The sequence below is a fragment of the Trachurus japonicus genome, chromosome 12, assembly GCF_045865225.1.
Source record: "Trachurus japonicus isolate A0001 chromosome 12, Traja_1.0".
Classification (NCBI taxonomy): domain Eukaryota; kingdom Metazoa; phylum Chordata; class Actinopteri; order Carangiformes; family Carangidae; genus Trachurus; species Trachurus japonicus.
The window spans coordinates 15,609,655-15,623,933 of NC_140918.1; the positions used below are offsets into that span (position 1 = coordinate 15,609,655).

The 14,279-nt window shown below is 42.0% G+C and overlaps 2 protein-coding genes across 5 annotated transcripts in view; both read right to left on the reverse strand.

Moving 5' to 3' along the window:
* The window catches only part of bmpr1bb (bone morphogenetic protein receptor, type IBb), a 49,710-nt gene extending 42,803 nt beyond the window's left edge, over nucleotides 1–6,907 (reverse strand). The window contains exons 1-3 of the mRNA XM_085793436.1: nucleotides 6,775–6,907; nucleotides 3,279–3,356; nucleotides 1,019–1,185 (exon numbers count right to left, since the gene is read on the reverse strand). The gene's annotated coding sequence lies outside the window, so the exon portion shown is untranslated. The remainder of the gene's footprint in view (nucleotides 1–1,018; nucleotides 1,186–3,278; nucleotides 3,357–6,774) is intronic.
* A 535-nt stretch (nucleotides 6,908–7,442) lies between these two features.
* pdlim5b (PDZ and LIM domain 5b) overlaps nucleotides 7,443–14,279 on the reverse strand; it is a 37,461-nt gene continuing 30,624 nt past the window's right edge. For 3 of the 4 annotated variants that reach the window (XM_085793434.1, XM_085793433.1, XM_085793431.1), the window contains 6 exons: nucleotides 12,299–12,462; nucleotides 9,845–10,034; nucleotides 9,478–9,658; nucleotides 9,014–9,134; nucleotides 8,800–8,915; nucleotides 7,443–8,690 (listed from right to left, as the gene is read on the reverse strand). In XM_085793434.1, coding sequence (XP_085649560.1) covers nucleotides 8,601–8,690; nucleotides 8,800–8,915; nucleotides 9,014–9,134; nucleotides 9,478–9,658; nucleotides 9,845–10,034; nucleotides 12,299–12,462 — 862 coding nt within the window. In that variant the 3' untranslated portion in view covers nucleotides 7,443–8,600. The remainder of the gene's footprint in view (nucleotides 8,691–8,799; nucleotides 8,916–9,013; nucleotides 9,135–9,477; nucleotides 9,659–9,844; nucleotides 10,035–12,298; nucleotides 12,463–14,279) is intronic. The other variant, XM_085793432.1, reaches the window with a different exon arrangement.

Consider the following 14,279-nt stretch of genomic DNA (forward strand, 5'->3'; position numbering starts at 1 on the left):
GTGAGATGGATGAAATCAGTACGATGATGATGTTGATGAGAGTCAACTCTGTCTTCAAAAGCAGCCGAACAAGCTGCTGGAAAAGTCTCTCTCTCTCTCTCCCACATGGTCAGCTGAGGCCAAACTCAACACGACCTTGGTAAATTCATTAAACAAAGTCTGCCATTTTTCTTTCACTAATGTCATCAGGCCTCTAAACCACAAACAAAGCACATCATTAACAAGAGTTAAATCACAATTACATATGCTGCTACCAAAGGCGGCTCACATTAGGCTCAAATGATCTCTGCGGAGGAAAAACCGCTCAAAAGTAAACAGAGAAATCATTGGAAACATCACGGAGGAGTACGCTGGAAAATCGTGACAACTCGTGCCAAGAAAAAAAAACTGCTTCGACAAAGAACAACAACAGCTGCCACAAGCTGAAACTACCCCACAGGGGATGTGACAGGCACACAAACTAACAGCCCGGCCACAGCAACATGACTCACCTTTTGTTTGCAGAAGTAATTTAGTTTATCCAAAGTTAAGATCCTTCTCATGAGGTGCTGACATCCGTATGTCACCTGTCACCTGTCACAAATTTTATTTGTGAATTTTATGTTGGAACTACAGATGGAAATTAGCTGCTGAAGCTAAATCTGGTACAACCATCTTTCCGCTGCTCTATACAATTGATCAATGATATTGTACATCTGTATTTAACTAAATAAACTAAATGACTGGTCAGGGATTGCACTGTGATGTAGTACTGCGTGTGAATACAAGTGTGTGTATGTGTGTCTTATTTCTACTTCACTTTGTGTTAAACAAAACAGATGCTAAAACTATTAAACATCTGACAAATATGTAACACTGGGTGTTTTGTTCCTGTTGTTGTTCACTTTCATTACACACACACACACACACACACACACACACACCGCTCCACTCTGTTCTCCTTGCTCCAGGATGTGAGTTGAGTTTTTAATTAAGGGATTACGGTTGATAAGAGATGTCACTCTCAGGGCGGACTCACCTGATACCGATCTATGCAAACGCAGCTTCCTCTGTTCCGTCACTGCAGCATCCTCCTCGTCCTCCTGCTATCCCGCGGGTTGGAAATGCAAAGCGCTGATGTCAGCACATTTCCATGCAGATTGCCTCACAGGTACGACTCTAAATGCTCTCTGCCCTCTCCCGAATCTACAAGGTGTGGGGTGAGGGAGGGGGGTTGAACAAAAAAAAAAAAAAAGAAGAAAAGTCACATATGAAACCCATTTTACAATCTGTCATCAGAAACACAGGGCTGGGCAGGCAGGAAAAACAGGAACAAGAGAGAAATTGATTTCATCTGTTTCTCCATCTCCTCTCCCACAGGCTGAGTGGCACTCGCTGTCACTTGCGATTTAGCCGACGAGCGAGGCGCTCAATCGCAGAATCAGATATGAGGTCTACAGTAGGACAGATGCACTAAAAAAAACATCGGAACAAAGGTTTCCAGATTAGTCTGTTGAAAGATCAAACCGACGGAGTTGATCACATTGATGTGTTTCGAGTGTGGTGAAACAGAGAACCTCTTCTTTATACTGATATAAGGAATTAGGAGCTCTAAAATTCCCAGAAAAGAAAGCAGAGTGTCATAAAACATTTTTCCACCGACGCTGAGCCAATATTTTATCAGAGAAATAACACTGAGTCACAGCTGGGTACGGTGCTGAACACAGCGAGGAGTGTTGAGTCCTGGACTTTCCCCTGCAGATGAAACAGGTGACTTATGCAGTGATTCTGGGTGGTCTGGCTGACCTGTCTTTTTCTTAATAAACCGCTAAGTTAAAGCATAATTACGGGTTGACATCCTGCCTGTCAGATGTGTATGCGAATGCCAGACTGCCATATTTGTGACACGCTCGCTCAAAACATGTGCATTAAGTTACAGAGCAGCATCTTCCCATGCAGTAATAATATTTATAGAACTTCTCCATTCTTCGACTTTCTGCAAGTTTTCCTCATTTTCGCACACACACACACACACATGCTCACATGCATGCACACACACAGACACAGCTGTCTTTTATTTGCCAGGGTCCAGACGCAGATACAGTGTGAACTTTAACACACAGATTCTTGACATTCTTTACGGGTGTGAGTTACTCTCCAACTCAAACTGGTGCCTTGGCTTTGGCCCGCTTTACTTCCCTGCCAGCGGGTCACTGTCACAGAAGGAGCCTCTAACATATATACAGGCTACTATTGTCCTCTCTGGATACACTAACTCTGTTTTTCATGGCTTGGCCGTTTGACTGAGGCTCTGTGTAGGAGCTGTGTCAGCATATTTTGCTGTTTCTGATGGGTCCTGTAGTAGCAAGTTCATTGCTTAATATAAAAGGAATGCTAATTAATTAATCTTCCTGTTGAAATCAACGAGGTAATAATATACAGTGCGTCCACAACGACTCTTTGTGCACCGTAGTAAATACGTGAGCTAATATTTCAAATGTCTCGATGGATTTGACAGCAATGAAAAGCTGAAATAACACGAGCAGTGTCAAAATCTGTTATATAATTCAGTCAAAACTGCGACATGAATAAGTTCAACCTTCACATTCAATAGACTTGAACAGAAGTTCGCCGGCCCTGCGCTGCTGTATGGTAAAACAATCTGCTGAAATTAAAGCTTGTGAGAGTTTCTAAAATTTACGACTCTCTATCAGATGTTGATCTCGTTCATTTCCGGCCCTCGGGTTCAGCAGACAGAGCCCGTGTCTAGTCTGATACTTTAGTAGCAGAAAAACAGGATTCTATTATATAGACAGTGTGTGGTTTATTTTACATGGGCCATCCACAGGCTCAGCAGAAAGTCAATTAGCTCGCCACTTTGGAGGCAAATTGCTGCTGAGACGGAATTAGTATCTCAAAACACGCAAACAATCTCTCTCTCTCTCTCTTACACACACACACACACACACACACACACACACACACACACACACACACAGGATCAGCCCTGCCAAATACTACATCTACTACAGGAAAATCAACACTCAGTCCATCTTGATCAATACAGCTTTTAGCTTTGGATTTCACTTTCTTCACAATATTATCGGTTCGGCGCATCAAGTAAAAACCACTTCAGGTCACATTTGAGAGTTTACACGAATCGATACATCTCGACCAACAACCAAGAAAGTGCAAGATAAATGCATCTGATGTCAATCAATGTATGAGAACAGGCTGAAAAGTTTAGAAAGAGAAAGGTCCGTTCAAAGTGAAGCAGAGTGCTTGTGAGTCTGTCTCACCGTCCAAACGCAGGAGATCAGAGAGCATCCTGTCCTGTCACCGTACCCAGCCTGATGTCCTGCTGCACTTGTCTTTCTCTGGAAGAGAGGGGAAAAAAAACATGGAGTTATTAGAAGGAGCTCATGTGTCTGCCATCTATGACTGAAAGGACTGAGACTAAATTTCAAGCTCAGGTCATTTCCCCACTTTGACTTTCATTATGCTAAAACAGCCCTTCCCTTCTTCTCTTGTTAAATCTTCATTCATCCCCCCCTCCACTCATCCTGTACCTCATACTCCCTCTTTCTTTCTTCGGCCCCTCTTTCTCGCTAATAACAGGATGTCGGCTTTTTCTAACATCGACCTTCCAGGCAAAGAGCAGATGCAGTTTGCAGCTTTAAGTAAATCCTGTTGTTCCCTGCATTTGTCTCCCGTCAGTGACTATTGATGAAACGGTGAGTGGGACATCTGTACTTTGGTCTGGGCACTGAATTAATTGTCCAAGTGGCCAACAGCCCCTATAGGTAACAGGAAGATTACTGCTAAGTGGAACAAGATCGGTAAGCTGTGCTTCCGAGCTGATGGGAGCCAGACGAGGACACAACTACCGCCGATCGTAACGACAGTTCATCTGAGATTCAAACGCAGTTAGAAATGAGGAATTTCGGGTTGCCTGCCACCGGATGATCGTCTCTATCTATCATCCAGAGAGGGATGAGGCAGTCTGGAAGAAGTACAAGCACGGGCCTGCATCTCAGTCATTATCTGTGTTGTTACAAAGAAAATAAAGCTGTGTGATTGGATTGTGTCTTTCCTTTGGTATGTACTGTATCATGGGAGACACAGTTCAGACTGTTACAGCAGCAGGCAGAAATGACTTAGAATGACAGCTGGAAAAGCCATACCTGTGGAAATGCCTTGATATGAGATGCTTCTCCATCTGTGTGTGTGTGTGTGTGTAGACATCATGAAATAATATAATGTCCTGACAGCTGGAAAAGTCGTCAAGCAAAGTCTGTCAGTGACTGAATCTGTGACAGTTTGTGTCTTGATATACTGCAGCTCCACCTTCAGCTCAGCCTGACAGTCACTGAGCTCCTATCACATGACAGACTGAGTGTGAGGTGATAAACTCAAAACTCGAAGCATTACATTTCCACCGTCTTCAAAAAGAAATCTGAAAACCTGAGTCGCTCCTCAGTTTCTCCTCAGCCTCTTGGATCTCCCCCCACATTCTCCGTCTTTACCTGTCTGTTGCTGAAATACTGCTCCCATTGAGCTTGTTAATATGCAGCAAATATCTCCGCTCTGATTGGCTGGACCGGCTTCCTGCAATTATACGGGAGGAAACTTGAGGTGAAGGGTCACAGCTTGATAAGTTTAGCCCTGTGGACAAACGCAGAGTGAGGCCAGTATCTGCTTAGATCACAAGTGTTTTGTGCACGTTTACGTGCATCCAGCGGCCTCCGAGCAGAGCTGCTGTCCTCCTTTTAATGTGTTTGTGGTGGTCTGATTATCTGATTTCCTGTTTCAGGTCAGGGTACCACATGTACTTAAAACTAATAATAATAATACAACAAATATTCAGCTTCTTTCTTTTTTACGAATTTGGGTCATGAGAGTTTCAAAAATTTTCCTGCAGCCATATTTCCATCAGGCTTACATCATTTTGAAATGTGTGATCTCTCATCATCCTTCACTTTTCCATTTGTGCTGCTTTTATGGATAACAGTCCATTAACCAGTCCACAAGTGAACACACAGAAAGTCTGATTCACAGGCAAACACTTTTGAGTGCTGTCTAGTGTAGAATTTAACCCTTCAAAATTGCTATTAGTCAGCAGTACACTAAATGCACAGCCCTCTGCGGACTCCATGTCACAGGCATTTTCTTTCTTTCTTTTTTTTTTTTTACAAACAGGCCTGTCATCGTGCTAGCTTACAAGATGAACACTGTTAAATTTCAGTGACACACACACAGTGAGCCATCAGTGCCAGAAAAGTCAGACAAACTGAAGCACTTGAAGCTTGAGTTTGTGGTAGACCACAAAACACTGCCTTGCCATGCACCCTCACTTGACATGCCATCTTCATCGTGTAAGGCTAATGATGGGCGTTCCTCCTGCCAGTAGCAGCGCCAGGGTAAGGTCTGGGTGGTGGTGGTGGTGGATACTGGTTTGATCACTCTCTGTGTGTCTAATGTTACCCAAGAAACACTCACTCAGCTCTGCCTCAATGAGCCTCTCTGTCCTGGGCCCAGTTTTGAGGCTTGTTGGTGCGTTCAAAGACAGCACCGCAGACCTGCGTGAGGGTGCAGCAGGTCGACCACGGCGGCTGAGATGCTGATGTATACACCACGATGTCAGTCATGTCACACACACACACACACACACAGCTCTGGTTCACCGACGCTCAGTGATCAACTGCAGAGCACAGGCAGGTTTTGTGTAATGCATTCAACAGTCAAATGTTGCCATTGACCCAGTGCCACCATACACTGACTGGCAATGATGCCTTTAGCTCACTGCCAGACATTAACACACATAGTGGTACAACTCACAACATTTCTCTCCTGCACTGCACTGTATGTATTTAACCCCCCCTCTACACTGACAACTGACCACAACAATCAGAGCCTATTATACATCTGAGGTTTAGTAGCTTTCATGCATATTACATTCATCAACATATGGAGTTTACGTTTAAATTAACATGGTGAGAAAACCTGAAAATCTGACCGACAGCTTCATGGAAAGTGGGCAAAATGTATGTGGTAATGAAGATTATGTAATATAATGGAAACTTTCAAAACAGCAAGTAAACCTAAAGCAAATTAGCACTTTTAATGACTCACTGTACCTCATACTGTACCTTATGCTATATAACCAAGATTATGGGTAGGGGAACTTGATGATCCACATATGATAGATTGATTTTAAGAAGTCATCAAAAAAACAAAACTCTCAACTGTGAGATTACTGTAAAATTACTAAAATGTTAAAATATATTTAAAAAAATCACAAATTATTCTGCAACACATATTGAATTCGCCCAGACAGATATCAATCACTTTAACTATCACATCACATGACTTTAATTATATCAGCAGCTCACTGTCAGTTAATTTGATGTCATTATAACGCTCATCAGGAGCCCCTCTCTCCCTCAGTTCAGGCAATAAGATGCACAGTAGCGATCATAGCAACAACCACTGATAAGCATCACCATCATCACCAGAGTCGTAGTAACAGTCGGGGGTCCCGCTGATCGGCCCACAGCTGCTGCCACCATCCAACTCACAGCTCACGCAGCTAAATAAGCACTGGAGCGAAATTCTGGCGATCAGCGCGGCGCGGAAAACAAATCGCAGATCCCCTCTGCTTTCACAGGGGGAGAGCTTCATAATCAGAACCGCAACAACCACCAACACCAACATCAACACCACTGCTGCTGCTGCTGCTGCTGCAGCTCCGACACACGCCGAAGCTTCAGTTTGTTGAGATAAAAGTGAACTTACCGTTTTCTCCTCTACTCAAACCCGCGTGGTTCCAGTTTGTCTTGATTTAAGCACCACTGCGCTGTTTATTTGCATGTGTCCTCCTGTCTTCTGGCAGAGTTTCCCAACTGTTCCACGGCTGTTTTTTTTTTTTTGAGGCTGGTTAAATCTCGTGTCGCCCTGCGCACAGCTCCCACCTCCGACGTCTTGGAGAAGTGCACACAAGTGCGCTCAGCTCTTCCTGCAGGCGCATTTCCTTACAATAACACCCTCAACACCCTGTTGTCTGTTACTCAATTATTTAAGTAAGTGCATAAATCAACGACAGTTATATCAAGTTTTTAGGCAGGAAATAATTCACCAAATGTGTGTGTGTGTGTGTTTGTGCGCCTGCTTGTTGTTTCTCCTGTCCCTATGGAGATGTGTACTTTTCCTCTACTGTAACTGCAGGTGAAGTGCAGGAGGCAGCTCATGCTGGTGCCTGTCTGCCTGCCTGTCTGAATAATTACTGTCACACCTACAGATTTATAATACACATGAGAGCCACGGCGCATCATCTCTTTCTGTGTATTGACAAACACATAAAAAAGGACAGTGCACGGACAGGGTATTTGCAGGAAGAGGAGAAGGATTCACCTTGATTGACACAAGATGGTGTTGAGAGCTACAACATGAGACGTACTCTGGAGCTTTATGGTTTTCATTGTTGAACCCATTTATTTGAAATGAAAGTAAGAAGAGAAGTGCTCGTTTATCCACAGTGTCCAATGAAAAAATCTCCATTACACAAAAACAAACTTTTTTTTCTATGCATAGAAATTGTGCAAGACAAAGCTCACAGCAGCGTCTGGAAGTATATATTAAAATTGTTTTATGTTAATTGACTGGAATCTACCAAACATCATGCATTTTCATGTCAGGAACAATAGTTAAATGAAGTAGCTATGTTTTCATGTGGGTATTCATTTACAAGCATGCTCACCAACCGCTTTGTTCCTGAATCATAGGCATTAGAGAATATACATAAAACAGCAGAGCGTCACTACTTGATCTGTCGTGTTGTTATAGAGCCCTTTTGAAAATACTCCTGGACTTCATGCTCATCGTTTTCATGCATAAACTATAAAGCAGTGGGAGCTATGTCCACTTTTCACACTGCTACGCATGTTACTAATTTGTGCTTCTCGTTTACTGGGAGTGATTAAATACAGCATTACTTTAAAACAATAAAAAATAATAATAATAAAATTTCCCATTTTTATTCTGAAGGCCAGATGCCCCATAAAGTCTTTTTGACTTGAATGGTCCCTGCTCACAAATAAATATTTTTTTTCCCCTTAAATAATCCTAATTTCTAAACCTTGCACTCACTTTGCTGACACATGGCATAGCTTCATCATCGTCATCTTTTTTTCTTCTTTCCAAACATGTGACCCCTGAGGGGCTCAGTAGGTCATTGCAGTAAACTACATGTATCCTATTCAAAAAGCCTATCAAGAGCTTAACACACCACCCGCACAAATAAAAAGCCCAGCACAAGTTCATGTATTAAAATCCACTTGCTCAGATGTAAAACTGGCACTGGGGGATAACAGTGTATTCAAATGTACTCCTGCTATTCATCCAAGAAGAGGAAAAATAAAATACTGAAATGAAAAACAAATGAGAAAAGGTGAATAAAATACTACAGCAAAAACAGAGCTTACAGTGGAACATTTGACCCAACGTTTTTCTACCAGATAAAACCAGATCAATTTTAATTATGACAATATTTAACTTCTGACCGAAATATGGATCGCTGTAAACTGACACCGTTACCCTCTCCCGTTCGTATTCACAGAGGCAGGTCAGATGTTAACAGTGTGGGCATGTTTCTTGCACAAAGGCTTGTCTTTTTTGGAGAAGAAAGCCTGACCTTCCAGACTAGCAGAGCAGACCTGTGGAGAGAGAAATTATGTTATTCACACTATAACCTCAATGTTTTCTCATTTTTAAATCCAACCCTCATCATCATCCTCTGGCAGTGAAGTTGCCCCCCTGACATACCGCGCACACAAAGCAGGTGTCATGCCAGGTGAATCCCAGAGCATCCAGGAACTTATCGCCTGCCTCGATGGGGAAGTCACACCCGTGGCAGTTGGTCCCAAACAGGTTGTAGTAGTCTGTGTAAGTAATGCATCAAAAAACATTCACGTTAAAATGAGTTTGTTTGTATGCAAAGTTGTCATGATGCGCTCTTATTTGGGCCATCCTGCTGCACCTTGTTCACAGTATGGCCGTCCATCCTCCATGTGGAACATGTTGCCTCTGATTGGCTGCTGGCAGGCAGTGCACATGAAACAGGACACATGCCAAGTCTGTTTCAGAGCATTCATCACCTCCTGCAGAGAAAATATAAACACAGATAATAGTGTTATTCTTATATTTTTCTTGTATATGTAGTTGGATTAAGTACATTATTACATCATTACATTATCTATATATAGATCCCAGTTCTTGTTTTACATATCCAGCTTACATGTAAGATACGACTGATAAAGTGCGTAGGCTGGATTTGCTTTAATAGTTGAATTAAAACATGAATCTTCAGTGTATACTCAAGTAGATTAAGAAGCTTTACATCTTTACTTGATAACAGCAACTAATGTTTAAAGTAGTATTAAAGACTTTCAAGTAAGTATAGCTATAAGCAGAGAATATATCCACTCAGTTTTTACAGCTCACCCCCAGAATCTTCTGGTTGCAGCGGGAGCAGGTGGGAGCAAAAAACTGCTCGTAGCAGCGTTCGCAGTACACCTGGCCCTTCTCCTCCACAAATCCACGGTCTACCAGGGAGGAGTGGCAGTGAGCACAGTCGAATTCCTCAGGGTGCCATGACATGCCCATGGCCACAAGGAATGGGCCCCTGATGAAAACAAACAAGGGACAGAGGATTCCAGGGAAATTATTTAAATATATACCGGTACATTAAAAAAACATCCACGCACTAAGCGTTTTCAAGTAGAAATTTAGATTTTTACTGAATCTGTAATCAATGAAACTGCTTGTTCTAAAGTTTGTACTGTGATTGTGTTTTTTTTATGACCATTACCTTATAACATTGTTGCACTTGTTGCACATTGGGGTGCGTGTACCAGCCGGGATGTGCTCGGCACGCTGCACCAGAGAGTTGAGGTCCTCTGGATGTGGCTGTGGGGTGGGGCGGTCCGGACCTTTGGGAGCAGGATTGGTGACTTTGCCAAACGAAGGAACGACTCCACCCTTAGGAAAACCTGCACCAGCTGGGGAAAAGAATGTGTCATTATCCAAACGGAAAAATACCTGGCCTGGCATGAATGCACGAGATAAAGCATTTAACAAAATGTACCTACTTTCCCTATACTGGAAATAGAATAAACAATCAAACAACCATTGATACACTTTGTGTTAAAGGAACTGCAGTTGTCCTCCTCCACCAACTCACTCATTTCTTAGCACGACTGGACCAGAACATATGTGCACAGTTGAGGTGCATGTAGTCAGATAATGAATGGGAGTGATTTGATGATCTCTAACCTCCAAGCCCGAAGCATAAGACAGCTGGGCTGGACAGAGCCACCCCACCCTCCACAGACAAGGGACTGATTTTTCCCACTGAGGGAAACAACACATTCCCAGAGTCAGAGGAGACACCTGGAAAAATAATCCCCCTCCTCTCATCTCAAAACATGTGGAGAGGATGCAGAGTTTTTCCCCTTCTCTTCTTTTTCACTGCAAGGACGCATCCAGGAACGGAGGTCAGTGCAGGCCACCCTCAGTGGGAGTGCCCTGGGGGGGAGTGTGGGGGGGTGGGGATTGGGGACAGAGACTCTATTGAAATACAGCACCATTATCAAAGACTTGGGAGGTCAAAGGACAAGTGCTCCCGAAATTTCCTCGTAACAGTGAACAAACGAACTGAATAAACAGAACGGGGCTCTAGCGGGGAAGTGAGAAGCAGTGGGAGTGTGGCCTTCATAAGAAGAAAGAGGCTGGGGTGGAAAAAGACAAGGACATTTTTTACTGGTTGATTGTTATTATCTAATATAATCTTACTGTTATGGGTCATTTGAGCTGCTCTTGATGATTAATACACTTAACAGCTGCTTCCTGTGAAATTATCAGACACAATTTAATTGAAAGTGTCTCATACACTTAAGCAGGACCATTGTCAGAAATAACATAAGAATCAACAGATAAAATACAGCTATTTGCCTGTTCCTTAGTTACTGAAAAGTATTTTAATATAAGTGTTTGTTTGACTATCATAGTCTAATACTGAATGGCAATTGAAAATAATACAAAGTGCCTTTATCGTTCAACCAATTAAATTAGGAGGAAGAGGAGGAGAAAGAAGTAAAGTTCGGGAGAGAAATGCAAATCGCAATTTACTCCGAGGATATTAACATATCTTTTACTGGTGTCATGTTTTTGCTTCATCTCTCTGCTGGTTAGATTAAAAAAAAACCTGTCACTTCTTCACTGGATGCAAAAAATATTTTTCAGCGGCATCATATGACATTATCTGTGTGAAAGCTGGTGCGAGCTGTCAGCAGGGCAGAACCAATCCTTCAGCAAAAGCAAAGATTGAGGGCTGAGTCACATTATTAAATAGGACAGAAACACAGTAAATTTGTGAGTCTGAAAAAGTCATCATGAAAAGACATTCCAGGCGCAAGAGTGAAAATCTCAGTTTTATCCGTTCTGGAGAGGGACTGACAGCAACGCAAGGTCAGTGTGATAAACTATATTATTTAACATCCATGTGTAACATTTTCATGTGATTGTAGCATCTTTACATTTTTCAGCATCATACACAACCTTAATATTGTGCTACTTTTCTGCCTTAGAAGGTGCCAGCAGTCAAATCTCCAAAATAATCAAGTCATGTAAATAAAATGAAAAGGTCACATACCACATATTGCACACCCAGCCCTGTTCCACATGGTCACTATGAGATACGTGCTTGTTTACTTCAACTCAAGTATGTGTTAATCTGATGAATAACATAGCCAACAGAGAACCAACTGTGGCCTCTCCTACCCTCTCCCTGTGGCACCTTTCATCAGCCTTTTTTTTTTTTTTAAAGGCCGCTGGAGAACATCGTTAGGGCACATAGTGTATCTGTTCATGTATGAGTGCATACTTGTGTCTTAACATTACTAATAATGACCCCTGACTGATGCCTTTCAGTAAATATTTATCCTGACCACCTCGGGGTCTCGTGGCAGGGATTTGTGTGTATTTAAAGGGCAGCCTTCACACAAAATAAAAGACATAATTCTCAATTTCACAATCTATTTAACTAAAGCAATCTCGGGAAAAGCTAATAATCTGAGCTCATTAACGGAATACCTCTGGTTTTTATAGCGCTCATAATCTTAAATGGCTTAGTGTCAGGTATTAAAGCAGCAATAAACTTGAGGGCTGAGCGGCAGTGATACTGAAGAATGGGGCTGCCCTCTGTAGGCTAAAATAAACCACTGCACCATCCTGGAGGATTCTGCACAAGCGTATGATACCGCACCTGATGGAGCTCCGGGCTGGAAGGAGGACCTGGCCTGCCCTCCAGGGCTCTTGAATGTGAGAGCAGGGGCAACGTTGCCATTCCTGGGTGCAGCTGCAGATTTGGAATACGTTTTTGCTGCAGGCGATGTCTGCAGCATGGGAGTGGCTTTGTCAACTGCCTCGCTAAGAAAACAGACACACACACATTGTATAAACCTTAAACCACAACAACAACACACACACACATATAAACTGCATTTGTTCCTCCCATAAATGTCTTTTTTTTTGTGTGTCCATTTTGTTTTCTTGTGGTCAAACCATTTTCAGTCCCATCTCGAGGATTTGTATTTCATTTAAATCCCCAAATCAGAAAGAAATATCTGTGCAGACTACTGCTTAATGTGATCTGGTCAACTGCAGGTCCCTAAACATTACAATCAGTCTGTTGGAGTCTCGGTGACACATGTAAACAATCAAGGCTCATTACAAAGTACCCCTGTAATGAGCCCATATCCTCCTGCCCCACTGTACATAGGGGTTTTCAACGACTGACATAAGGGAGCAATTACAGGTGGGGAAGCCAGCGTATCTAGTGTACATGCAGCTCACCCTCCAATACTACCCTTCATTTCATCATTTAGCAGGGGGAGATAAAAAAAGGGGTATAATCTTAGCGAGCAGGTTATTGCTTTTTAATGTCCTGAAACAGCAGAGACAGAGACACTCCGAGGCAGTGGTGTCTTTTCCTGTGGCAGTTAAAAAAATGCTAAGTGCCTCAGTATATTTTAGGAGAAAATGAGAAGTGCTAGTCTTTCTGGTCACCACCCCTTGTAAAAATTTCACAGCTTTCATTTCAAGCTGTCAGCCTCCTGTGTGCAGCCGAGTGTCCAGGCAAAATTAAGGCTAAAAACTGGTGTACTATTACATTTCTCCACTAGCTATGGCAGTTTGGTATATATAAGTTGCTTCTCAAATGACACCATATTTGATTGAATCATAAATCACTTTGGGAGTTTTTTCTGCCTAGGTAGGGCAGTTAAGCAAAGGACTTGGAGCAAGAGTTTTAAAAATACTGTTTGGTTTTCAGCTACAACACACAGATCACAACATCACCCACTGGTCTCATACTGTATGTCACACATGAGTACATTTACCACCAACTATAAACACAGTACGTTGGTGTCTGTGGTCTGACTACATTCAAAATGATATTGAACATTTCTTAGAAATTCATTGTGTATTTAAATCCAACACTTTATCTACATGTTTAAGGCTTTGAATGGTGTGGAGAAGATCTCAGATTTATGTGACAGTGAAAAACTTGTAACTTGACAAGAGTAACAGCTGGTTGTCCACAAGACAGCACAACGGAGAGACATACAAGTACTGTAGCCTTCAAGAGAACTGATTCTTATTTCATTGTGTTTAAATATGTCTTTGTCAATGCTCTAATCTACAGTAATTCAGAATCAAACATTTTGTGATTTTCAAACACAGATTGACTGTTTTCTGCCAGGGAAGAAGACAAGAAAGAATGACAGATGACAAGATACTGTAGGAAACAGCAGTAAGGAAAAAAGTTTATTGAAGTAAAATGATCAAAAGTTGACAGATCAAACTTCTTCTGTTAGTATAGAAAATAGACAAACAAGATATAGACATGCAGAGAAAAGTAAAGTAGAAGATCAAAGAAAGTGTGCAGAGCAAAGTGCAGGCTCAGACATAAACAATATACTAAAGAAAACGTACTGTGCACTATAATATGATGCAATGATGCAGTTTCAAGCACGTTCATCTACTTGCATGCATTTAATTTACATTATGAAATACACTTACATGTACTTTAGAACAATTTTTACAACAGGGTCGGTTTGCTGGTTATTCACATTTTTCTTCTGCATTTAAACTCTGAAAGTGGTTATTTGATACCAGGTATGCCAAATGAAGATGAAAATGACTATGTTGCATTGCAAACTGAGGCAATGTGAATGTAACAACAG